General features: G+C 41.7%; 1 protein-coding gene across 1 annotated transcript; it reads right to left on the reverse strand.

Moving 5' to 3' along the window:
• Positions 1-887: 887 nt before the first annotated feature.
• LOC120047833 (probable ATP-dependent RNA helicase DDX41) lies at positions 888-27,556 on the reverse strand. The gene is made up of 17 exons (XM_038993377.1): positions 26,940-27,556; positions 26,467-26,562; positions 26,107-26,257; positions 25,839-25,913; positions 25,638-25,698; positions 24,427-24,563; positions 23,711-23,783; positions 21,776-21,929; positions 20,277-20,413; positions 19,482-19,644; positions 12,835-12,966; positions 12,463-12,534; positions 8,207-8,303; positions 7,884-8,033; positions 7,016-7,087; positions 6,505-6,615; positions 888-1,460 (listed from the first exon to the last, which is right to left on the reverse strand). The coding sequence occupies exons 1-17, from the start codon at positions 26,964-26,966 to the stop codon at positions 1,324-1,326; spliced, it is 1,845 nt and encodes a 614-aa protein (XP_038849305.1). The 5' UTR covers positions 26,967-27,556; the 3' UTR covers positions 888-1,323.
• Positions 27,557-27,858: the final 302 nt, after the last annotated feature.

The raw sequence follows: 27,858 nt of genomic DNA on the forward strand, positions 1-27,858 counted from the left end.
ATGTTTCCTCCTCACTTTAGGGGGGGGGGAGTGTTTCTCCCCACTTTTAGGGGGGGGGGGAGTGTTTCCTCCCCACATTTAGGGGGGGGGGGGAGTGTTATCTCCCCAACATTTAGGGGGGGGGGGAGTGTTTCCTCCCCACAAATGAAAGCAACCTCCATCCTCTCCCTCTGTGTGAGGTAATCAAACAGTCCTTGACCTCCACCCTAGTGTAGCCTACGTACTCTCTCAAGTCTGTTCGTTAGGTTATCCTCCCCTAAAACTCTGTAGTCTGTTCTAATTTCTGTTCGTTAGTTTATTCTCCCCTAAAACTCTGTAGTCTGTTCTAATTTCTGTTCGTTAGGTAAACCACCAGCACCTCAGAGTTCAGCAGCCTCCCCTCCCCAGTCTGTGTTTAACACAGTTACATCCACCACTACCAACTGACAGTCAAGTCCCTTCCCCCCGTCTCTCCACTGCAGCTGTGTAGTCAACGCAGCAGTCTGAGGCGATAGTGAACCTGCAGAACAGCAGAAGCAAGTGGTCTAGCTTCCCTTCCTTCCCCTCTACAAACACGTCATTTACCAGAGAAAGATACTATTTTTCTCTCCCCATCTGACTTTAAAAAAATTATGTTTACATGTATCACCAGAAAAGACATGCGAAAAATAAACAAGTAATATATTTAATAAATGAAAACAGATCGTAACAGAGTTGTAGTGCGATGATTAAACTCATTCTTAGTTATAATCTAAAAATTCTTATCGTGTTCACCATGGTTACGGAAGACACTTCCCTTTCTGAAGGTAATTCTATCGAAGACCGCGGTATTTCAACACACATTTCTACAGTCCGAAGTTACTAAATCGTTCCACTGTCCATTAAAATAAGCACAGTGGAAAGTCTGATGTGGTTCGTAAAATTGATTTATTAACGTTGCAGTGAAATTTTATTTAATTTTTAATACAAAACAGAAAATAATAAAACAGATAAGAGAAATAGAGAGTTGCAGAAAAATAGTTAAACCTTTTATACATACAGAGCGATTCTGTCTTTATCTTATCAGCCCCGGGGGACAATGTTGGGCAACAATAAAAAATACATGTTACTTCCTCTATTCCACGAATGCTCTGAGAAGCAAGGGCATCCCAAACATGTCAGTCTCACAGAGCCATGTATATCAAGCGGACCTGCTGGGTCAAAATCCTATCTCAAATACTATTTGACGTGCACTTGGAACAATCCTTTTGGGACAATCCCAATTTGTCCCCATTGTACCTGGCAAAACAAACCAGGCACAGCATTAAGTAGGTGACAGTATTTTGAGTATTCCGTGAAGTAAACTCAGAAGTCCATGGAGCTGTGTGCCAGGTAGTCTTTGCGTCCGATATTGGTGACCTGTTTGGTCTGCATGGCCTCCAGTTTGGGACAGTCTGTGATACGATGACCCAGACCACCACAGAACGTACAGCCTCTCTCTCCTGGGAAACAGTAACAAGAAAAACAACCGGTAGGTTAGAATGGGGGAGGAACCAGGCCAAGACATGGCAGACATCTGGGCTACTAAATCATAGTTACAGAAATAAACTATTTAAAAAAATAATAACTTCTGTGAATAGAAAAGGAGAAATGAGTGACAGAAAAGCAGCAGAAGCTGAGCGATAGGAATATATCAACAGAGACAGAGACATATATATCAACAGAGAAAGAGACATATATATCAACAGAGACAGAGACATATATATCAACAGAGACAGAGACATATATATCAACAGAGACAGAGACAGATATATCAACAGAGACATATATATCAACAGAGACAGAGACATATATATCAACAGAGAAAGAGACATATATATCAACAGAGACAGAGACATATATATCAACAGAGACAGAGACAGATATATCAACAGAGACATATATATCAACAGAGACAGAGACATATATATCAACAGAGAGAGAGACATATATATCAACAGAGAAAGAGACATATATATCAACAGAGACAGAGACATATATATCAACAGAGAAAGAGACATATATATCAACAGAGACAGAGACATATATATCAACAGAGACAGAGACAGATATATCAACAGAGACATATATATCAACAGAGACAGAGACATATATATCAACAGAGAAAGAGACATATATATCAACAGAGACAGAGACATATATATCAACAGAGAAAGAGACATATATATCAACAGAGACAGAGACATATATATCAACAGAGACAGAGACATATATATCAACAGAGAAAGAGACATATATATCAACAGAGACAGAGACATATATATCAACAGAGACAGAGACATATATATCAACAGAGAAAGAGACATATATATCAACAGAGACAGAGACATATATATCAACAGAGACAGAGACATATATATCAACAGAGACAGATATATCAACAGAGACATATATATCGACAGAGACATATATATCAACAGAGACAGATATATCAACAGAGACAGAGACATATATATCAACAGAGACATATATATCAACAGAGAGAGAGACATATATATCAACAGAGACATATATATCAACAGAGACAGAGACATATATATCAACAGAGACATATATATCAACAGAGACAGAGACATATATATCAACAGAGACAGAGAGATATATATCAACAGAGACAGAGACATATATATCAACAGAGACATATATATCAACAGAGACATATATATCAACAGAGACAGAGACATATATATCAACAGAGACATATATATCAACAGAGACATATATATCAACAGAGACAGAGACATATATATCAACAGAGACATATATATCAACAGAGACATATATATCAACAGAGACATATATATCAACAGAGACATATATATCAACAGAGACATATATATCAACAGAGACATATATATCAACAGAGCCAGAGAGATATATATCAACAGAGACAGAGACATATGTATCAACAGAGACATATGTATCAACAGAGACATATGTATCAACAGAGACATATATATCAACAGAGAGAGAGACATATATATCAACAGAGAGAGAGACATATATATCAACAGAGAGAGAGACATATATATCAACAGAGAGAGAGACATATATATCAACAGAGACAGAGACATATATATCAACAGAGACAGAGACATATATATCAACAGAGAGAGAGACATATATATCAACAGAGAGAGAGACATATATATCAACAGAGACAGAGACATATATATCAACAGAGACAGAGACATATATATCAACAGAGACATATATATCAACAGAGACATATATATCAACAGAGACATATATATCAACAGAGACAGAGACATATATATCAACAGAGACAGAGACATATATATCAACAGAGACAGAGACATATATATCAAGAGACAGAGACATATATATCAAGAGACAGAGACATATATATCAAGAGACAGAGACATATATATCAAGAGACAGAGACATATATATCAACAGAGACATATATATCAACAGAGACATATATATCAACAGAGACAGAGACATATATATCAACAGAGACATATATATCAACAGAGACAGAGACATATATATCAACAGAGAGAGAGACATATATATCAACAGAGACAGAGACATATATATCAACAGAGACAGAGACATATATATCAGAGACATATATATCAACAGAGACATATATATCAACAGAGACAGAGACATATATATCAACAGAGACAGAGACATATATATCAACAGAGACAGAGACATATATATCAACAGAGACAGAGACATATATATCAAGAGACAGAGACATATATATCAAGAGACAGAGACATATATATCAAGAGACAGAGACATATATATCAAGAGACAGAGACATATATATCAACAGAGACATATATATCAACAGAGACATATATATCAACAGAGACAGAGACATATATATCAACAGAGACATATATATCAACAGAGACATATATATCAACAGAGAGAGAGACATATATATCAACAGAGAGAGAGACATATATATCAACAGAGACAGAGACATATATATCAACAGAGACAGAGACATATATATCAACAGAGACATATATATCAACAGAGACAGAGACATATATATCAACAGAGACAGAGACATATATATCAACAGAGAGAGAGACATATATATCAACAGAGAAAGAGACATATATATCAACAGAGAAAGAGACATATATATCAACAGAGACAGAGACATATATATCAACAGAGACAGAGACATATATATCAACAGAGACAGATATATCAACAGAGACAGAGACATATATATCAACAGAGACATATATATCAACAGAGACATATATATCAACAGAGACATATATATCAACAGAGCCAGAGAGATATATATCAACAGAGACAGAGACAGATATATCAACAGAGACAGAGACATATATATCAACAGAGACAGAGACATATATATCAACAGAGACAGAGACATATATATCAACAGAGAGAGAGACATATATATCAACAGAGACAGAGACATATATATCAACAGAGACATATATATCAACAGAGACAGAGACATATATATCAACAGAGACATATATATCAACAGAGACAGAGACATATGTATCAACAGAGACAGAGACATATATATCAACAGAGACAGAGACATATATATCAACAGAGACATATATATCAACAGAGACATATATATCAACAGAGACATATATATCAACAGAGACATATATATCAACAGAGACAGAGACATATATATCAACAGAGACAGAGACATATATATCAACAGAGACATATATATCAACAGAGACAGAGACATATATATCAACAGAGACAGAGACATATATATCAACAGAGACATATATATCAACAGAGACAGAGACATATATATCAACAGAGACAGAGACATATATATCAACAGAAAGAGAGAGAAACACATACAGTTGAAGTAGGAAGTTTACACTTATGTTGGAGTCATTAAAACTCGTTTTTCAACCACTCCACAAATTTCTTGTTAACAAACTATAGTTTTGACAAGTCGGTTAGGACATCTACTTTGTGCATGACACAAGTCATTTGTCCAACAATAGTTTACAGATTATTTCACTTATAATACACTGTTTCACAATCCCAGTGGGTCAGAAGTTTACATGCATTAAGCTGACTGTGCCTTTAAACAGCTTGGAAAATTCCAGAAAATGATGTCATGTCTTTAGAAGCTTCTGATAGGCTAATTGACATCATGGGAAAATCAAAAGAAATTAGCCAAGACCTCAGAAAAAAATTGTTGACCTCCACAAGTCTGGTTCATCCTTGGGAGCAATTTCCAAACGCCTGAAGGTACCACGTTCATCTGTACAAACAATAGTACGCAAGTATAAACACCATGGGACAACGCAGCCGTCATACCGCTCAGGAAGGAGACGCGTTCTGTCTCCTAGAGATGAACATACTTTAATGCGAAAAGTGTAAATCAATCCCAGAACAGCAGCAAAGGACCTTGTGAAGATGCTGGAGGAAACAGGTCCAAACGTATCTGTATCCACAGTAAAACGAGTCCTATATCGACATAACCTGAAAGGCCGCTCAGCAAGGAAGAAGCCACTGCTCCAAAACCGCCATAAAAATAGCCAGACTACGGTTTGCAACTGCACATGGGGACAAAGATCGTACTTTTTGGAGAAATGTCCTCTGGTCTGATGAAACAAAAATAGAACTGTTTGGCCATAATGACCATCGTTATGTTTGGAGGAAAAAGGGGGAGGCTTGCAAGCCGAAGAACACCATCCCAACCGTGAAGCACGAGGGTGGCAGCATCATGTTGTGGGGGTGCTTTGCTGCAGGAGGGACTGGTGCACTTCACAAAATAGATGGCATCATGAAGGTGGAAAATTATGTGGGTATATTGAAGCAACATCTCCAGACATCAGTCAGGAAGTTAAAGCTTGGTCGCAAACAGGTCTTCCAAATGAACAATGACCCCAAGCATACTTCCAAAGTTGTGGCAATATGGCTTAAGGACAACAAAGTCAAGTTATTAGAGTGGCCATCACAAAGCCCTGACCTTTGCGAGCAAGGAGGCCTGCAGACCTGACTCAGTTACACCAGCTCTGTCAGGAGGATTGGGCCAAAATTCACCCAACTTATTGTAGGAAGCTTGTGGAAGGCTACCCGAAACGTTTGACCCAAGTTAAACAATTTCAAGGCAATGCTACCAAATAGTCATTGAGTGTATGTAAACTTCTGACCCACTGGGAATGTGATGAAAGAAATAAAAGCTGAAATAAATCATTCTCTCTACTATTATTCTGACATTTCACATTCTTAAAATAAAGTGGTAAGTCTAACTGGCCTAAAACAGGGAATTTTTACTAGGATTAAATGTCAGGAATTGTGAAAAACTGAGTCTAAATGTATTTGGCTAAGGTGTATGTAAACTTCTGACTTCAACTGTATATATATACCTATATATCAACAGAGAGAGACACATATTTATCAACAGAGAGAGCGTGAGAGAGAGAAAGGAAGGAGGGAGAGTAAGTAGCAGAAAGAGATTAGGATTAGTGTTACCTCCGATATCCAGCATGGTCTCGTCTCCTGTCTGTAGGACCTGAAGAACAGGAGGAACCTTCTGCTTGGCCTCTATCAGCAGGGCCTTCAGATCCATCAGCACGGACTCATCTATAGGAGGGAACATTTCAAGGGTCGTGTTCAAGAAGATCCAAAAGGAAGAACAGGACTGAAATAGCGAGGCGCTACCTGGACTTATCCAAGCGTCATTTTTATTTTCTGTTGCAAATTATTATTAGCATGTTTTTTTAAAAACATTTTCTGTTCATTAAGTACCCCAATTAAGTACCCCAATTAGGTACCCCAATTAAGTACCCCAATTAAGTACCCCAATTAAGTACCCTAATTAAGTACCCTAATTAAGAACCCTAATTAAGTACCAGGTGTTTTCTCTACAAATCTGTTTTAAGAGGCATCTGATACAACAGCCATGGATGCAGACTCCAGAACATGCAATGGAAACCAAGATGATGGATAAATGTAGAGAATCAAGTGACGGCTTGTTTCTTACCACAGCCTTTGTTGATGAAAGTGGTGGCGATCCCAGTCTTCCCTGATCGACCGGTTCTACCAATCCTGTGGACTGGAACACAAAACAACAGACTTTTGTTTTAGTCAGTCACAGTGGATGAGTCTGATTATAGAGAGGGAATACATGAGATTTAGGGGGAACAATAACGTGCACTTGAGGGGAGATATGAACAGAAATATGAGAAGAAATGGGGTAACATGTACTCTCTCTCTAGGCCAGGTTACGCTCTCTCTAGGCCAGGTTACGCTCTCTCTCTAGGCCAGGTTACGCTCTCTCTCTAGGCCAGGTTACGCTCTCTCTCTAGGCCAGGTTACGCTCTCTCTCTAGGCCAGGTTACGCTCTCTCTCTAGGCCAGGTTACGCTCTCTCTCTAGGCCAGGTTACGCTCTCTCTCTAGGCCAGGTTACGCTCTCTCTCTAGGCCAGGTTACGCTCTCTCTCTAGGCCAGGTTACGCTCTCTCTCTAGGCCAGGTTACGCTCTCTCTCTAGGCCAGGTTACGCTCTCTCTCTAGGCCAGGTTACGCTCTCTCTCTAGGCCAGGTTACTCTCTCTCTCTAGGCCAGGTTACTCTCTCTCTCTAGGCCAGGTTACTCTCTCTCTAGGCCAGGTTACTCTCTCTCTAGGCCAGGTTACTCTCTCTCTAGGCCAGGTTACTCTCTCTCTAGGCCAGGTTACTCTCTCTCTAGGCCAGGTTACTCTCTCTCTAGGCCAGGTTACTCTCTCTCTAGGCCAGGTTACTCTCTCTCTAGGCCAGGTTACTCTCGCACTGGGCCAGGTTACTCTCAGATTATTCTGTTAAATGACCAAAATGTAAAAAACGTTTTATTGATTGAGATGTGAAGTCTTACCATAGTTCTCTATCTCCTCTGGCATATCATAGTTGACCACGTGCTGTATAGCAGGGAAGTCCAGACCTTTAGACGCCACATCAGTAGCTACCAACACATCCTTCTTCCCTTCCTTAAAGGCCTCGATGGCCTTGGTACGCTCCTCCTGGTCTGGAAACACATAGCAGAGTGGGAATGAAATAGCACCCCTATTTAGGTAGTCACAGCAGGAGTTTGGGGTTTTAATCTTACCATTTCATCCACTCCTTTCAGCACTAGGGCACATGTTAAGGGCAGGGGACTAGTGGTTGAGGTAGGAAAACTAGGGGGGTTAGTGATCTTACCTTTTCCTCCGTGGATAGCCACAGCCTCCACTCCTTTTAGCAGGAGATATTCATGAATGGCGTCCACGTCTGCTTTCTTCTCAGCAAACATCAACACCTGGGAGACAGAACAACACTACCATCTTACCTTCTGAATAAACAACAACAACACTACCATCTTACCTTCTGATTAAACAACAACACCACTACCATCTTACCTTCTGATTAAACAACAACACCACTACCATCTTACCTTCTGATTAAACAACAACAACACTACCATCTTACCTTCTGATTAAACAACAACAACACTACCATCTAACCTTCTGATTAAACAACAACAACACTACCATCTAACCTTCTGATTAAACAACAACAACAACACTACCATCTTACCTTCTGATTAAACAACAACAACACTACCATCTTACCTTCTGATTAAACAACAACAACACTACCATCTTACCTTCTGATTAAACAACAACAACACTCCCATCTTACCTTCTGATTAAACAACAACAACACTCCCATCTTACCTTCTGATTAAACAACAACAACACTCCCATCTTACCTTCTGATTAAACAACAACAACACTACCATCTTACCTTCTGATTAAACAACAACAACACTACCATCTTACCTTCTGATTAAACAACAACAACACTACCATCTAACCTTCTGATTAAACAACAACAACACTACCATCTAACCTTCTGATTAAACAACAACAACACTACCATCTAACCTTCTGATTAAACAACAACACTACCATCTTACCTTCTGATTAAACAACAACAACACTACCATCTAACCTTCTGATTAAACAACACTACCATCTTACCTTCTGATTAAACAACAACAACACTACCATCTTACCTTCTGATTAAACAACACTACCATCTTACCTTCTGATTAAACAACAACACTACCATCTTACCTTCTGATTAAACAACAACAACACTACCATCTTACCTTCTGATTAAACAACAACAACACTACCATCTTACCTTCTGATTAAACAACAACAACACTACCATCTTACCTTCTGATTAGACAACAACAACACTACCATCTTACCTTCTGATTAAACAACAACAACACTACCATCTAACCTTCTGAATAACTTCTTATGGCTGCAGCCCGGTGTCGGTACACTTATGACAACAGCCAGCTCAAGTGCAGGGCGCGAAATTCAAAATATATATTTTTTAAAATATTTAACTTTCACACATTATCAAGTCCAATACAGCAAATGAAAGGTACACATCTTGTGAATCCAGCCAACATGTCCGATTTTTAAAATGTTTTAGAGCAAAAACAGCACGTATATTTATGTTAGCTCACCACCAAATACAAAAAAGGACAGACATTTTTCACAGCACAGGTAGCATGCACAAAGCCAACCTAACTAACCAAGAACCAACCAAACTAACCAACAAACAACTTCATCAGATGACAGTCTTATAACATGTTATTCAATAAATCTATGTTTTGTTCGAAAAATTTGCATATTTCAGGTATAAATCATAGTTTACATTGCAGCTACAATCAGAAATTGCACCGAAAGCAGACAGAATAATTACAGACACCAACGCCAAATAACTAAATACTCATCATAAAACATTTCTGAAAAATACATAGTGTACAGCAATTGAAAGACAGGCATCTTGTGATTCCAGACAATATTTCCGATTTATCAAGTGTTTTACAGCGAAAACACAATATAGCGTTATATTAGCTTACCACAAAAGCCAAAAACACAAGCAATTTCCCAGTAGCAAAAGTAAGTGATCGTAACAAACAAGCAAAAGATATATAATTTTTGACTAACCTTGATTTTCTTCCTCAGATGACAGTCCTATAACATCAGGTTATACATACACTTATGTTTTGTTCGAAAATGTGCATATTTAGAGCTGAAATCAATGGTTACACATTGTGCTAACTTAGCTACTTTTTCCCACTACGTCCGGATTTTTCCTGACACTTTTTCTGACACATATTCTGACCAAATAGCTATTCATAAACATAACTAAAAAATACATGTTGTATAGGAAATGATAGATCCATTAGTTCTTAATGAAATCGCAGTGTTAGAATTCTAAAAATAACTTCATTACGATATGCAGCTTCGGTATAGCTAGAGTACCCAAACGTTGGGCGCCCACGACTAGTTCACATGTACGACAGATATATGAAATAGCATCATAAAATGTTTCTTACTTTTGCTGATCTTTCATCAGAATGTTGGACAAGGTGTCCTTTGTCCAGAACAATCGTTGTTTGGATTTAGAACGGCAACTTTCCCTCTTCATTTAGCAAGCGCACTAGCCAAGTAGCACGGATCTCTCCATGTCAACAAACAAAGAGAACGGAACACGGCAAAACTCCCGAAAAAAATTCAATAATCTGATTAAACTATATTGAAAAAACATACTTTACGATGATATGGTCACATGTATCAAATAAAATCAAAGCCGGAGATAGTAGTCGTCCATAACGGCAGCTAAACAGAAGGCAATCCCACTGTCCACCTCGCGCTCCCCAGAGTACCGGAAATGAGGGACACGTCATACAAAGAGCTTGTATTCCACTTCAGACCAAGATAAACACTAAATTTCTTCTCTCACAGCCTCTTGACATCCAGGGGAAGGTCTATGAAGTGCACGTAGACTCTTACGTCTCATGCCCATTTATAGGCAGGAAGAAGAACAGAGCCTCGATTTCAGACTTTCCACTTCCCGGTCAGGAAGTTTGTGCCAAATGAGTTCTGTTTGACTCACAGATATAATTCAAACGGTTTTAGAAACTAGAGAGTGTTTTCTATCCAATAGTAATAATAATATGCATATTGTACGAGCAAGAATTGAGTACGAGGCAGTTTGAAATGGGCACCTTTAATCAGAGCTACTCAATACTGCCCCTGCAGCCATAAAAAGTTAAACAACAACAACACTACCATCTTACCTTCTGATTAAACAACAACACTACCATCTTACCTTCTGATTAAACAACAACAACACTACCATCTTACCTTCTGATTAAACAACAACAACACTACCATCTTACCTTCTGATTAAACAACATACTAACCGGAGGAGGGGTCGTTACTAACCGGAGGAGGGGTCGTTACTAACCGGAGGAGGGGCCGTTACTAAACCGGAGGAGGGGCCGTTACTAAACCGGAGGAGGGGCCGTTACTAAACCGGAGGAGGGGCCGTTACTAAACCGGAGGAGGGGCCGTTACTAAACCGGAGGAGGGGCCGTTACTAAACCGGAGGAGGGGTCGTTACTAACCGGAGGAGGGGTCGTTACTAACCGGAGGAGGGGCCGTTACTAACCGGAGGAGGGGCCGTTACTAACCGGAGGAGGGGCCGTTACTAACCGGAGGAGGGGCCGTTACTAACCGGAGGAGGGGCTGTTACTAACCGGAGGAGGGGCTGTTACTAACCGGAGGAGGGGCTGTTACTAACCGGAGGAGGGGCTGTTACTAACCGGAGGAGGGGCTGTTACTAACCGGAGGAGGGGCTGTTACTAACCGGAGGAGGGGCTGTTACTAACCGGAGGAGGGGCTGTTACTAACCGGAGGAGGGGCTGTTACTAACCGGAGGAGGGGTTGTTAGGGTTCGTTTCGTTCGTCCTTGTCAATCATCATTGGCTCATTGGTGAAATTAGCATTATGACAATATATGTAATTAAAGTTGACAGAAGTTGACAAACAGGAACATAGCACGCACGTTTCCGAGGAAGTTCTGCATCAAACAAAAGGTCTCAAGTTTTTTAATTAAACCGAAGTCCCGCCTTAGTGATGTCACTGACTACGTCATTACCTTTTTACTCCTGAGACCAAACCCCTGCATCCACAGCTATACAAACAGAGAGCTTCAGTGTTTATCTAAAAGCTAGGCAATAAACGTCCCCTCCCCAAAGTTGATTTATTGTAGAATGTCTGACTAGTCCTGTTATCTCCCACACTCCCCTGCAGAGTTCTGTCTCAGTCACACATTTATAAGAGGGGTCTTCTTTGTGTGTGTGTGAGTGAGTGAGTGAGTGAGTGAGTGTGCAAACAACTGTGGACCAATTCTAAAACTATATAATGAATATATATATTGTTAATCTGTAGTCTAGGACCCTATAAATGTAAAGAGGGAGGAGTCTTATAACCCCTCCCCTTCTATTAATAAAACATAAGCATAATCAATTATTCTAATACATCAAACATTTTGGTACAACCCTTTTCATGACCCCTAGGTGAACCCGACAGGTTGTTACTAACCGGAGGAGGGGTCTTCTGTAGACACTCCAGCAGGTAAACCATTTTAGCCTCTTCCTTCACATACTCCACTTCCTGTAAATTAAATACAATGTAAAAACAATCAATGTAAACATTTTAATAGTCATTATTATATCAAAAAGTCCATTTGCAAGTCAGTGGCAAAAGTACACAAACCTATTTAATTTACGATATTCCTGTGAATTTATTATTAAAGTTATTAGGTTGCTTCCCAAGTTGTACCCCATTCCCCAAATAGTGCACTACTTTTGACCAAGGCAGTGGACAAATTTTGACGAGGCAGTACACTATATAGGGAACAGGGTGCTACGGTATTGGGGACGGATCAATCATTTTTCCGCTGGTGTGTTGTACCTGAATGACGTCCAAGCTGGCAGCGCCGGCCCGGCCCACGTTGATGGTGATGGGTTTGACCAGGGCACTCTTGGCAAAGTTTTGGATCTTCTTGGGCATGGTGGCACTAAACAGAAGAGTTTGTCTCTGGCCCTGCAAATCAAATCAAATTTATCACATGCGCCGAATACAAACATGTATAGAGACCTTACAGTGTAAAAAATATATAAGTAAATAGAAAATAAAAGTAACAAATAATTAAAGAGCAGCAGTAAAATAACAATGTGGAGACTATATACAGGGGGTACCGGTACAGAGTCAATGTGGAGGCTATATACAGGGTGTTACGGTACAGAGTCAATGTGGAGGCTATATACAGGGTGTTACGGTACAGAGTCAATGTGGAGGCTATATACAGGGGGTACCGGTACAGAGTCAATGTGGAGGCTATATACAGGGTGTTACGGTACAGAGTCAATGTGGAGGCTATATACAGGGTGTTACGGTACAGAGTCAATGTGGAGGCTATATACAGGGGGTACCGGTACAGAGTCAATGTGGAGGCTATATACAGGGGGTACCGGTACAGAGTCAATGTGGAGGCTATATACAGGGTGTTACGGTACAGAGTCAATGTGGAGGCTATATACAGGGGGTACCGGTACAGAGTCAATGTGGAGACTATATACAGGGGGTACCGGTACAGAGTCAATGTGGAGGCTATATACAGGGTGTTACGGTACAGAGTCAATGTGGAGGCTATATACAGGGGGTACCGGTACAGAGTCAATGTGGAGGCTATATACAGGGTGTTACGGTACAGAGTCAATGTGGAGGCTATATACAGGGGGTACCGGTACAGAGTCAATGTGGAGGCTATATACAGGGGGTACCGGTACAGAGTCAATGTGGAGGCTATATACAGGGTGTTACGGTACAGAGTCAATGTGGAGGCTATATACAGGGGGTACCGGTACAGAGTCAATGTGGAGGCTATATACAGGGTGTTACGGTACAGAGTCAATGTGGAGGCTATATACAGGGGGTACCGGTACAGAGTCAATGTGGAGGCTATACACAGGGGGTACCGGTACAGAGTCAATGTGGAGGCTATATACAGAGGGTACCGGTACAGAGTCAATGTGGAGGCTATATACAGGTGGTACCGTACAGAGTCAATGTGGAGGCTATATACAGGGTGTTACGGTACAGAGTCAATGTGGAGGCTATATACAGAGGGTACCGGTACAGAGTCAATGTGGAGGCTATATACAGGTGGTACCGTACAGAGTCAATGTGGAGGCTATATACAGGGTGTTACGGTACAGAGTCAATGTGGAGTATATATATAGGGGGTACTGGTACAGAGTCAATGTGGAGGCTATATACAGGGGGTACTGGTACAGAGTCAATGTGGAGGCTATATACAGAGGGTACCGGTACAGAGTCAATGTGGAGGCTATATACAGGGGGTACCGGTACAGAGTCAATGTGGAGGCTATATACAGGGGGTACCGGTACAGAGTCAATGTGGAGGCGATATACAGGGGGTACCAGTACAGAGTCAATGTGGAGGCTATATACAGGGGGTACCAGTACAGAGTCAATGTGGAGGCTATATACAGGGGGTACCGGTACAGAGTCAATGTGGAGGCTATATACAGAGGGAACCGGTACAGAGTCAATGTGGAGGCTATATACAGGGGGTACCGGTACAGAGTCAATATGGAGGCTATATACAGGGGGTACCGGTACAATGTGGAGGCTATATACAGGGTGTTACGGTACAGAGTCAATGTGGAGGCTATATACATGGGGTACCGGTACAGAGTCAATGTGGAGGGCTATATACAGGGTGTTACGGTACAGAGTCAATGTGGAGGCTATATACAGGGTGTTACGGTACAGAGTCAAAGTGGAGGCTATATACAGGGGGTACCGGTACAGAGTCAATATGGAGGCTATATACAGGGGGTACCGGTACAATGTGGAGGCTATATACAGGGTGTTACGGTACAGAGTCAATGTGGAGGCTATATACATGGGGTACCGGTACAGAGTCAATGTGGAGGCTATATACAGGGTGTTACGGTACAGAGTCAATGTGGAGGCTATATACAGGGTGTTACGGTACAGAGTCAATGTGGAGGCTATATACAGGGTATTACGGTACAGAGTCAATGTGGAGGCTATATACAGGGGGTTACGGTACAGAGTCAATGTGGAGGCTATATACAGGGTGTTACGGTACAGAGTCAATGTGGAGGCTATATACAGGGTGTTATGGTACAGAGTCAATGTGGAGGCTATATACAGGGTGTTACGGTACAGAGTCAATGTGGAGGCTATATACAGGGTATTACGGTACAGAGTCAATGTGGAGGCTATATACAGGGGGTACCGGTACAGAGTCAATGTGGAGGCTATATACAGGGTGTTACGGTACAGAGTCAATGTGGAGGCTATATACAGGGTGTTACGGTACAGAGTCAATGTGGAGGCTATATACAGGGGGTACCGGTACAGAGTCAATGTGGAGGCTATATACAGGGGGTACCGGTACAGAGTCAATGTGGAGGCTATATACAGGGTGTTACGGTACAGAGTCAATGTGGAGGCTATATACAGGGGGTACCGGTACAGAGTCAATGTGGAGACTATATACAGGGGGTACCGGTACAGAGTCAATGTGGAGGCTATATACAGGGTGTTACGGTACAGAGTCAATGTGGAGGCTATATACAGGGGGTACCGGTACAGAGTCAATGTGGAGGCTATATACAGGGTGTTACGGTACAGAGTCAATGTGGAGGCTATATACAGGGGGTACCGGTACAGAGTCAATGTGGAGGCTATATACAGGGGGTACCGGTACAGAGTCAATGTGGAGGCTATATACAGGGTGTTACGGTACAGAGTCAATGTGGAGGCTATATACAGGGGGTACCGGTACAGAGTCAATGTGGAGGCTATATACAGGGTGTTACGGTACAGAGTCAATGTGGAGGCTATATACAGGGGGTACCGGTACAGAGTCAATGTGGAGGCTATACACAGGGGGTACCGGTACAGAGTCAATGTGGAGGCTATATACAGAGGGTACCGGTACAGAGTCAATGTGGAGGCTATATACAGGTGGTACCGTACAGAGTCAATGTGGAGGCTATATACAGGGTGTTACGGTACAGAGTCAATGTGGAGGCTATATACAGAGGGTACCGGTACAGAGTCAATGTGGAGGCTATATACAGGTGGTACCGTACAGAGTCAATGTGGAGGCTATATACAGGGTGTTACGGTACAGAGTCAATGTGGAGTATATATATAGGGGGTACTGGTACAGAGTCAATGTGGAGGCTATATACAGGGGGTACTGGTACAGAGTCAATGTGGAGGCTATATACAGAGGGTACCGGTACAGAGTCAATGTGGAGGCTATATACAGGGGGTACCGGTACAGAGTCAATGTGGAGGCTATATACAGGGGGTACCGGTACAGAGTCAATGTGGAGGCGATATACAGGGGGTACCAGTACAGAGTCAATGTGGAGGCTATATACAGGGGGTACCAGTACAGAGTCAATATGGAGGCTATATACAGGGGGTACCGGTACAATGTGGAGGCTATATACAGGGTGTTACGGTACAGAGTCAATGTGGAGGCTATATACATGGGGTACCGGTACAGAGTCAATGTGGAGGGCTATATACAGGGTGTTACGGTACAGAGTCAATGTGGAGGCTATATACAGGGTGTTACGGTACAGAGTCAAAGTGGAGGCTATATACAGGGGGTACCGGTACAGAGTCAATATGGAGGCTATATACAGGGGGTACCGGTACAATGTGGAGGCTATATACAGGGTGTTACGGTACAGAGTCAATGTGGAGGCTATATACATGGGGTACCGGTACAGAGTCAATGTGGAGGCTATATACAGGGTGTTACGGTACAGAGTCAATGTGGAGGCTATATACAGGGTGTTACGGTACAGAGTCAATGTGGAGGCTATATACAGGGTATTACGGTACAGAGTCAATGTGGAGGCTATATACAGGGGGTTACGGTACAGAGTCAATGTGGAGGCTATATACAGGGTGTTACGGTACAGAGTCAATGTGGAGGCTATATACAGGGTGTTATGGTACAGAGTCAATGTGGAGGCTATATACAGGGGGTACCGGTACAATGTGGAGGCTATATACAGGGGGTACCGGTACAGAGTCAATGTGGAGGCTATATACAGGGTGTTACGGTACAGAGTCAAAGTGGAGGCTATATACAGGGGGTACCGGTACAGAGTCAATGCGGAAGCTATATACAGGGTGTTACGGTACAGAGTCAATGTGGAGGCTATATACAGGGTGTTACGGTACAGAGTCAATGTGGAGGCTATATACAGGGTGTTACGGTACAGAGTCAATGTGGAGGCTATATACAGGGTGTTACGGTACAGAGTCAATGTGGAGGCTATATACAGGGGGTACCGGTACAATGTGGAGGCTATATACAGGGGGTACCGGTACAGAGTCAATGTGGAGGCTATATACAGGGGGTACCGGTACATAGTCAATGTGGAGGCTATATACAGGGTGTTACGGTACAGAGTCAATGTGGAGGCTATATACAGGGTGTTACGGTACAGAGTCAATGTGGAGGCTATATACAGGGTGTTACGGTACAGAGTCAATGTGGAGGCTATATACAGGGGGTACCGGTACATAGTCAATGTGGAGGCTATATACAGGGTGTTACGGTACAGAGTCAATGTGGAGGCTATATACAGGGTGTTACGGTACAGAGTCAATGTGGAGGCTATATACAGGGTGTTACGGTACAGAGTCAATGTGGAGGCTATATACAGGGGGTACCGGTTAGTTGAGGTATAAAGGGTGATGTTAAAAGCATTGCTGTTTGGTTCAGTTAGTCGTCACTACACAGAAACAGTTAAATGTTGTAATGTTTCAGGAGCGATCTGAGGTTAAAATGCCCCCTCGTGTCCAGAACTGGTTTAAACCAGTTTATATCCAACTGGTTTAATAAACCCAGTTTATATCCAACTGGTTTAATAAACCCAGTTTATATCCAACGGGTTTAATAAACCCAGTTTATATCCAACGGGTTTAATAAACCCAGTTTATATCCAACGGGTTTAATAAACCCAGTTTATATCCAACGGGTTTAATAAACCCAGTTTATATCCAACGGGTTTAATAAACCCAGTTTATATCCAACGGGTTTAATAAACCCAGTTTATATCCAACGGGTTTAATAAACCCAGTTTATATCCAACGGGTTTAATAAACCCAGTTTATATCCAACTGGTTTAATAAACCCAGTTTATATCCAACGGGTTTAATAAACCCAGTTTATATCCAACTGGTTTAATAAACCCAGTTTATATCCAACTGGTTTAATAAACCCAGTTTATATCCAACTGGTTTAATAAACCCAGTTTATATCCAACTGGTTTAATAAACCCAGTTTATATCCAACTGGTTTAATAAACCCAGTTTATACCCAACTGGTTTAATAAACCCAGTTTATACCCAACTGGTTTAATAAACCCAGTTTATACCCAACTGGTTTAATAAACCCAGTTTATACCCAACTGGTTTAATAAACCCAGTTTATATCCAACTGGTTTAATAAACCCAGTTTATATCCAACTGGTTTAATAAACCCAGTTTATATCCAACTGGTTTAATAAACCCAGTTTTATATCCAACTGGTTTAATAAACCCAGTTTATATCCAACTGGTTTAATAAAACCCAGTTTATATCCAACTGGTTTAATAAACCCAGTTTATAATCCAACTGGTTTAATAAACCCAGTTTATATCCAACTGGTTTAATAAACCCAGTTTATATCCAACTGGTTTAATAAACCCAGTTTATATCCAACTGGTTTAATAAACCCAGTTTATATCCAACTGGTTTAATAAACCCAGTTTATATCCAACTGGTTTAATAAACCCAGTTTATATCCAACTGGTTTAATAAACCCAGTTTATATCCAACTGGTTTAATAAACCCAGTTTATATCCAACTGGTTTAAACCCAGTTTATATCCAACTGGTTTAAACCCAGTTTATATCCAACTGGTTTAAACCCAGTTTATATCCAACTGGTTTAAACCCAGTTTATATCCAACTGGTTTAAACCCAGTTTATATCCAACTGGTTTAAACCCAGTTTATATCCAACAGGTTTAAACCCAGTTTATATCCAACTGGTTTAAACCCAGTTTATATCCAACTGGTTTAAACCCAGTTTATATCCAACTGGTTTAAACCCAGTTTATATCCAACTGGTTTAAACCAGTTTATATCCAACAGGTTTAAACCAGTTTATATCCAACAGGTTTAAACCAGTTTATATCCAACAGGTTTAAACCAGTTTATATCCAACAGGTTTAAACCCAGTTTATATCCAACTGGTTTAAACCCAGTTTATATCCAACTGGTTTAAACCCAGTTTATATCCAACTGGTTTAAACCCAGTTTATATCCAACTGGTTTAAACCCAGTTTATATCCAACTGGTTTAAACCAGTTTATATCCAACTGGTTTAAACCCAGTTTATATCCAACAGGTTTAAACCAGTTTATATCCAACTGGTTTAAACCAGTTTATATCCAACAGGTTTAAACCAGTTTATATCCATACCTTAAAGTAGGAGAAGATAGTTCTGATATCTTCTTCGAAGCCCATGTCTATCATTCTGTCAGCCTCGTCTAGAGCCAGATAACGACAGATATCCAAACTGATCATCTTCTTCTGCAACAGGTCCATCAGACGGCCGGGGGTCGCCACCATCATGTGGACACCACTATAAAACACCGGGTTCAACAGGGTCAGAGGTCAAACTGGCCCTCACAGCTGACTGACTGGCTGGCTATCTGACTGATTAGCTGACTGGCTGGTTGGCTGACTAGCTGACTGGCTAGTTGACTGGCTGGTTGACTGGCTAGTTGACTGACTAGCTGACTGGCTGACTGACTGGCTAACTGACTGGCTAGTTGACTGGCTAGTTGACTGGCTAGTTGGCTGGCTAGTTGGCTGGCTGACTGACTGGCTAACTGACTGACTGGCTAACTGACTGACTGGCTAACTGACTGGCTAGTTGACTGGCTGGTTGACTGGCTAGTTGGCTGGCTAGTTGGCTGGCTAGTTGACTGACTGACTGGCTGGCTGACTGGCTGGTTGACTGGCTAGTTGACTGGCTAGTTGGCTGGCTAGTTGGCTGGCTAGTTGGCTGGCTAGTTGACTGACTGACTGGCTGGCTGACTGGCTGGTTGACTAGCTGACTGGCTAGCTGACTGACTGGCTGACTAGTTGACTGGCTGACTAGTTGACTGACTAGCTGACTGACCAGTTGACTGACTAGTTGACTGACTAGTTGACTGGCTGACTGACTGGCTGACTGACTGACTAGTTGACTGACTGGTTCAGAGTACTTACTGTTTGACCACCTCCATCTGGTCTTTGACAGACATGCCTCCTATACAGAGGACTGATCTCATATGTGGAGCCCCTTCTTCCTCCAGCAGTTTACAGTAGTACTCGATGATGGTGTGGGTCTGTTTAGCCAACTCTCTCTGTAGGGAGAGGAGAGGGACATCAGACACATTACAGTAGTATTATATGATGGTGTGGGTCTGTTTAACCAACTCTCTCTGTAGGGAGAGGAGAGGGACATCAGACACATTACAGTAGTATTATATGATGGTGTGGGTCTGTTTAACCAACTCTCTCTGTAGGGAGAGGAGAGGGACATCAGACACATTACAGTAGTATTATATGATGGCGTGGGTCTGTTTAACCAACTCTCTCTGTAGGGAGAGGAGAGGGACATCAGACACATTACAGTAGTATTATATGATGGTGTGGGTCTGTTTAACCAACTCTCTCTGTAGGGAGAGGAGAGGGACATCAGACACATTACAGTAGTACTATATGATGGTGTGGGTCTGTTTAACCAACTCTCTCTGTAGGGAGAGGAGAGGGACATCAGACACATTACAGTAGTATTATATGATGGTGTGGGTCTGTTTAACCAACTCTCTCTGTAGGGAGAGGAGAGGGACATCAGACACATTATAGTAGTATTATATGATGGTGTGGGTCTGTTTAACCAACTCTCTCTGTAGGGAGAGGAGAGGGACATCAGACACATTACAGTAGTATTATATGATGGTGTGGGTCTGTTTAACCAACTCTCTCTGTAGGGAGAGGAGAGGGACATCAGACACATTACAGTAGTATTATATGATGGTGTGGGTCTGTTTAACCAACTCTCTCTGTAGGGAGAGGAGAGGGACATCAGACACATTACAGTAGTATTATATGATGGTGTGGGTCTGTTTAACCAACTCTCTCTGTAGGGAGAGGAGAGGGACATCAGACACATTACAGTAGTATTATATGATGGTGTGGGTCTGTTTAACCAACTCTCTCTGTAGGGAGAGGAGAGGGACATCAGACACATTACAGTAGTATTATATGATGGTGTGGGTCTGTTTAACCAACTCTCTCTGTAGGGAGAGGAGAGGGACATCAGACACATTACAGTAGTACTATATGAAGAGAAAGCAGTCAGGAGCTGATCAGGGTACAGGGTCCTTCACTCTTACAGAAGATCAGTCTCTAACCTCTAACATAACATTACAGTGTGAAGGACTTACTGAAGGACAGATGATGAGACCGTAGGGTCCTTCACTCTTACAGAAGATCAGTCTCTAACCTCTAACATAACATTACAGTGTGAAGGACTTACTGAAGGACAGATGATGAGACCGTAGGGTCCTTCACTCTTACAGAAGATCAGTCTCTAACCTCTAACATAACATTACAGTGTGAAGGACTTACTGAAGGACAGATGATGAGACCGTAGGGTCCTTCACTCTTACAGAAGATCAGTCTCTAACCTCTAACATAACATTACAGTGTGAAAGACTTACTGAAGGACAGATGATGAGACCGTAGGGTCCTTCACTCTTACAGAAGGGCAGTTTCTTCTCTTGCTCCAGAGAGAACATGATGATGGGGAGGGTGAACACCAGAGTTTTCCCTGACCCTGTGAAGGCGATACCGATCATATCCCGGCCTGAGAGACTGAACACACACAGAGATACAGAGGAAACCAATCAATCACATCGTGTTGATATAGCCAACCAATCACATCGTATTGATATAACCAACCAATCAATCACATCGTATTGATATAGCCAACCAACCAATCACATTGTGTTGATATAGCCAACCAACCAATCACATCGTATTGATATAGCCAACCAATCACATTGTATTGATATAACCAACCAATCAATCACATCGTATTAATATAACAACCAATGAAATCGTATTGATATAGCCAACCAACCAACCACATCGTATTGATATAGCCAACCAACCAATCACATTGTGTTGATATAGCCAACCAACCAATCACATCGTATTAATATAACAACCAATGAAATCGTATTGATATAGCCAACCAACCAACCACATCGTATTGATATAGCCAACCAACGAATCACATCGTATTGATATAGCCAACCAACGAATCACATCGTATTGATATAGCCAACCAATCACATCGTATTGATATAGCCAACCAACCAATCACATCGTATTGACATAGCCAACCACATCGTATTGATATAGCCAACCAACCAATCACATCGTATTGATATAGCCAACCAACCAATCACATCGTATTGACATAGCCAACCAACCAATCACATTGTATTGATATAGCCAACCAACCAATCACATTGTATTGATATAGCCAACCAACCAATCACATTGTATTGATATAGCCAACCAACCAATCACATCGTATTGATATAGCCAATTACATCGTATTGATATAGCCAACCAACCAATCACATCGTATTGACATAGCCAACCACATCGTATTGATATAGCCAACCAACCAATCACATCGTATTGATATAGCCAACCAACCAATCACATCGTATTGACATAGCCAACCACATCGTATTGATTTAGCCAACCAACCAATCACATCGTGTTGATATAGCCAACCAACCAATCACATCGTATTGACATAGCCAACCACATCGTATTGATATAGCCAACCAACCAATCACATCGTATTGACATAGCCAACCAACCAATCACATCGTATTGATATAGCCAACCAACCAATCACATCGTATTGATATAGCCAACCGACCAATCACATCGTGTTGATATAGCCAACCAACCAATCACATTGTATTGATATAGCCAACCAACCAATCACATTGTATTGATATAGCCAACCAACCAATCACATTGTATTGATATAGCCAACCAACCACATTGTATTGATATAGCCAACCAACCACATTGTATTGATATAGCCAACCAATCACATCGTATTGATATAGCCAACCAACCAATCACATCGTATTGATATAGCCAACCAACCAATCACATCGTGTTGATATAGCCAATCAACCAATCACATCGTATTGATATAGCCAATTACATCGTATTGATATAGCCAACCAACCAATCACATCGTATTGACATAGCCAATCACATCGTATTGATATAGCCAACCAACCAATCACATCGTATTGATATAGCCAACCAACCAATCACATCGTGTTGATATAGCCAACCAACCAATCACATCGTATTGATATAGCCAATCACATCGTATTGATATAGCCAACCAACCAATCACATCGTGTTGATATAGCCAACCAACGAATCACATCGTATTGATATCGCCCTTTTTACTAGAATTGTTTTAGAACTTTACAGTAACGGAGAAGCGAAGCGAAGACAACCAATGAGAAGCCAGTTAAACATCGTATATCTTGATGTTGACATCATAAGGACCTTGGGCCACACCGTCAGGGGTTTCCTCCTGGACTTACATGGTTGGAATTCCCTGGATTTGAATGGGTGTAGGGTGAACAATTCCCTTCTTCTTCAGACCTTTCAAGATTGCTGCAACACATGGTTAAAGAGGGTTGGGGAATGAATGACTAGTCAACCATCTGAACCACTACAAAAACATAGCAACACTTTACTACTAAAAAGGGTGCGAAACTAAAATGGAAAAATAAGGTTTTTAATGAAAGTTGAAAGTGTGTGTGTGTCTGGTTTCTCTCTCACCCTGTGGGAACTTAGTGTGTGTGTCTGGTTTCTCTCTCACCCTGTGGGAACTTAGTGTGTGTGTCTGGTGTGTCTCTCACCCTGTGGGAACTTAGTGTGTGTGTCTGGTTTCTCTCTCACCCTGTGGGAACTTAGTGTGTGTGTCTGGTTTCTCTCTCACGCTGTGGGGAACTTAGTGTGTGTGTCTGGTTTCTCTCTCACCCTGTGGGAACTTAGTGTGTGTGTCTGGTGTGTCTCTCACCCTGTGGGAACTTAGTGTGTGTGTCTGGTGTGTCTCTCACCCTGTGGGAACTTAGTGTGTGTGTCTGGTGTGTCTCTCACCCTGTGGGAACTTAGTGTGTGTGTCTGGTTTCTCTCACCCTGTGGGAACTTAGTGTGTGTGTCTGGTTTCTCTCTCACCCTGTGGGAACTTAGTGTGTGTGTCTGGTGTCTCTCACCCTGTGGGAACTTAGAGTGTGTGTTTGGTGTCTCTCACCCTGTGGGAACTTCATCTCCCTGAAGCTCTTGATCGGCGGAGGGATACCGTCACCGTCGACCAGGATGTGGTACTTCTTCCTGACGCGGTCGTGTCTTGCAGGGGGCATGTTCAGGATGTACCGTGGAGCCAACCAACTATAAACAATAACGTTATCTTTACTGTACATTTTACACTGAACAACAATATAAACGCAACATATAAAGTGTTGGTCCCATGTTTCATGAGCTGAAATAAAAGATCCCAGAAATGTTCCATACGCAGATAAATCTAATTTCTCTCAAATGTAGTGCACATATTAGTTCACGTCCCTGTTAGTGAGCATTTCTCCTTTGCCAAGAAAATCCATCCACCTGACAGATGTGGCATATCAAGAAGCTGATTAAACAGCATGATCATTACACAGGTGCACCTTGTGCTGGGGACAATAAAAGGCCACTCTAAAATGTGCAGTTTTGTCACACAACACAATGCCACAGATGTCTCAAGTAATGAAGGAGCGTGCAATTGGCATGCTGACTGCAGGAATGTCCAGCAGAGCTGCTTCCAGATAATTGAATGTTAATTGCTCTACCATTAGCCATCTTAAGCCGCCTCCAACATAATTTTTGAGAATTTGGCAGTACGTCCAACCGGCCTCACAGCCTCATACCACGTGTAACCACGCCAGCCCAGGACCTCCACATCCAGCTTCTTCACCTACGGGATCATCTGAGGAGGGGTGCTGAGATGTATTTCTGTCAGTAATAAATCCATTTTGTGCAGAAAAACTCATTCTGATTGGCTGGGCCTGGTTCCCCAGGGGGTGGACCTATACCCTCCCAGGTCCACCAATGGCTGCGCCCCTCTCCAGTCATTTGACATTCATAGATTAGGGCCTAATTTATTTATTTCAATTGACTGATTTCCTGATACGAAGTGTAACTCTGTGAAATCTTTTGAAATTGTAGCATGTTTCGTTTCTATTTTAGTTCAGTATAGAATGTATTGCTACTGGATGTAGCGCAGAGACAACCAACTGAACTACACATGTTAGGTTATGCTATATTACCTCAGCATGACATGAAACACATCAAATAACAAGCACAGAAACACATCACATTTAGCTTATTCTGGTGTGTGGTAGGAACTGTCAAAACGGTGTCATTTACCACAAAGTAAACCCCCCCCCCCCCCCCTTATCAGTCACTCTCTAGAATCTGGAGTCACACCTTGTTTTGATGGGGTCGTCATAGATGATTCCTTTGGCCATTTCCTTCACCGACATGAGAGCTGAAAGAGAAACAAACGATTAGAGCTGGGCTGGAATAAAAGCCTGCGACACAGACCATGTTGTCCACTCTTGAAGTGAATCTGGACAAGAACAACAGAGGCCCATTGACAGGGTCAGTATGTACAGTAACATCTCTTACCTCTTCCCTCTGCCACACTCTGCAGAATCTTCTGTTCTTCTTTCAGCTGCTTCTCCTTGGCTGACTCTTTACGAGCTATGGACATGAACATAGTTTAGCATTTAACAAAAAGACAACTCAAGATCATTGTACATTTTAGAATCCATAACTGGTTTGACCCTCTGTTTTCTACTACCCATGGACAAAACCCCCATAATTCACCACACTGAACAATGATCATTCCAATTCTAACTGTGAAATTTATTACATTTCAAACTGCCACTGTTACCTTCAGCCTTTTCCTTTAGGACCTGGTGTTGATCCAGCAGGGAGACGTTAGAGCGTGGTCCCAGACCCTCGTCCTCATCTCTCTGCTCTCCTCCACTATCCTTCTGCTCATCCTCTACCACCTTCCCTCGCAGACGCAGCATCTTCAGTTGCTGGGGGGCACAGAGTGAGGGGGTTGATTGTGGAGGGAGAGATGGAGGGAGGAAAGTTATGGGTCATTGTGTTTGGTGGATCTACAGCACAAATCATTCTGGCGCTGCCCAGTCATAGCTAATCCATGTCTGTCAGCTGCAGGCTCATATATACACACACACACACACAGGGGAGGAATAAGAACGGGAGAGTGTGACTGTGTGTTTACCATGTGATGCTTTCTGATTTTGACAGGTACGTATGGGACATAGTCATCCTCTTCAGAAGGATGATCTGATCCGGACTTCTCATCCCCACAGGGTCTCTGTGGAAACAAAGTACACCGACATTACAAAAGGGGAAAGTGAAGTGGTCTACTCAGCTACCGAACTAAACCATTTACTAGTTAGCAAACAAAATACAAAAGCTACATCACAGATGAAAAGGGTAAATTAGTAGCTATGTTATGTAGTCAAATATACTTCTAACGTTACAACTAGCTCAATAGTGGACTAAAGCATTTCGCTACACTCGCATTAACATCTGCTAACCATGTGTACGTGACAAATAAAATGTGATTTAAAAGGAGCCTGCTGTCTATGAATGGGTTAGTTACAACGGGATATATGCTAGCTAGCAAGCTAGATAGTGTACTAACAATGCTAGCTAGGTTTGTTTTCCATAAAATGGAACACCACCTACCTTTTTAGACCGGTGTTCTGTCTCCATTTTATTGTGTTATGTTATGGGTTGCTACTGTAGCCTGTTAAATGCTGTTTTGGCCAACTTTATTTCCCCAAATACATGAAAAATACCCCACGTTTGCGCTGTAAGAAAACACTAAAGACGCAGTCCGATTGTTTCTGTACGGCGAGCAGGGAATGACAAATCGAACCAGCGTGAAAGACGTTTTGTAAAATCTTCGCTTTGGGCAGTCTGGCTGCAGAGTTTCTAAATCCAGAGTCGCAACATCGCGAGACTTCATCTTGCGAAACAGACCAAACCGGGGTTTGACAAGTCAATGAGAGAAGTGAAAAACGATTCCTTAGTCGTTCATTTTCTCGAAACATAAAGGCACATCCTAGATTCGAGCATATGTCTTAAATAGGCGAACATGGTATTACTCAAACATTTTCAACAATTTTATATTGAAGGAGTGCCTTCGATTTGACGGACTGCACATCCGACAGAGGAAGAAAACTCGGCGGAAAATCTGTTTCCCTCCAGCATGTGTCGTTTTTTCGCCCACCAAACATGGAGTTTTTGTATGGAGGTCAATAAGAGTGTCGAATTTGGTCAACAACAAAACATTTAATGGCTTATTTGCTACGCAAGGTTTATTTGATCGAATAGAAGTTTCGTAATGCTTAAATTGTTACCAGTGTACTTATAAAAAAAATATGACACGTGACATTCTGGCAACTGTGAGAGAATAAAAGCGTTATGCATGTCATGAGGTTAGTGACGTAGCGTCTCTATATATTGAATATAGGCGGTGGACGTCACAGCCTTCATCGAATATTCAAAATAAGTTTAGAATAATGAGACGTATCCACCACTAGACTGCCCGCCGTGCCGCTTTGTGGACAACGACTCCCATTGTTAGGGCGAAGAGACATGT

Source organism: Salvelinus namaycush, chromosome 5 (genome assembly GCF_016432855.1).
Source record: "Salvelinus namaycush isolate Seneca chromosome 5, SaNama_1.0, whole genome shotgun sequence".
In the NCBI taxonomy this organism is placed as follows: Eukaryota; Metazoa; Chordata; class Actinopteri; order Salmoniformes; family Salmonidae; genus Salvelinus; species Salvelinus namaycush.

Excerpts from the sequence above, each read along its gene's own strand:
- LOC120047833 (XM_038993377.1), bottom strand. The coding sequence starts at position 26,966 with ATGGAGACAGAACACCGGTCTAAAAAG. Across the intron at positions 24,564-25,637 it reads GACGACCCCATCAAAACAAG|TTGGTTGGCTCCACGGTACA; the intron begins GTGTGACTCCAG and ends TATTGTTTATAG. Across the intron at positions 7,088-7,883 it reads AGAGGAGATAGAGAACTATG|TCCACAGGATTGGTAGAACC; the intron begins GTAAGACTTCAC and ends TTTGTGTTCCAG.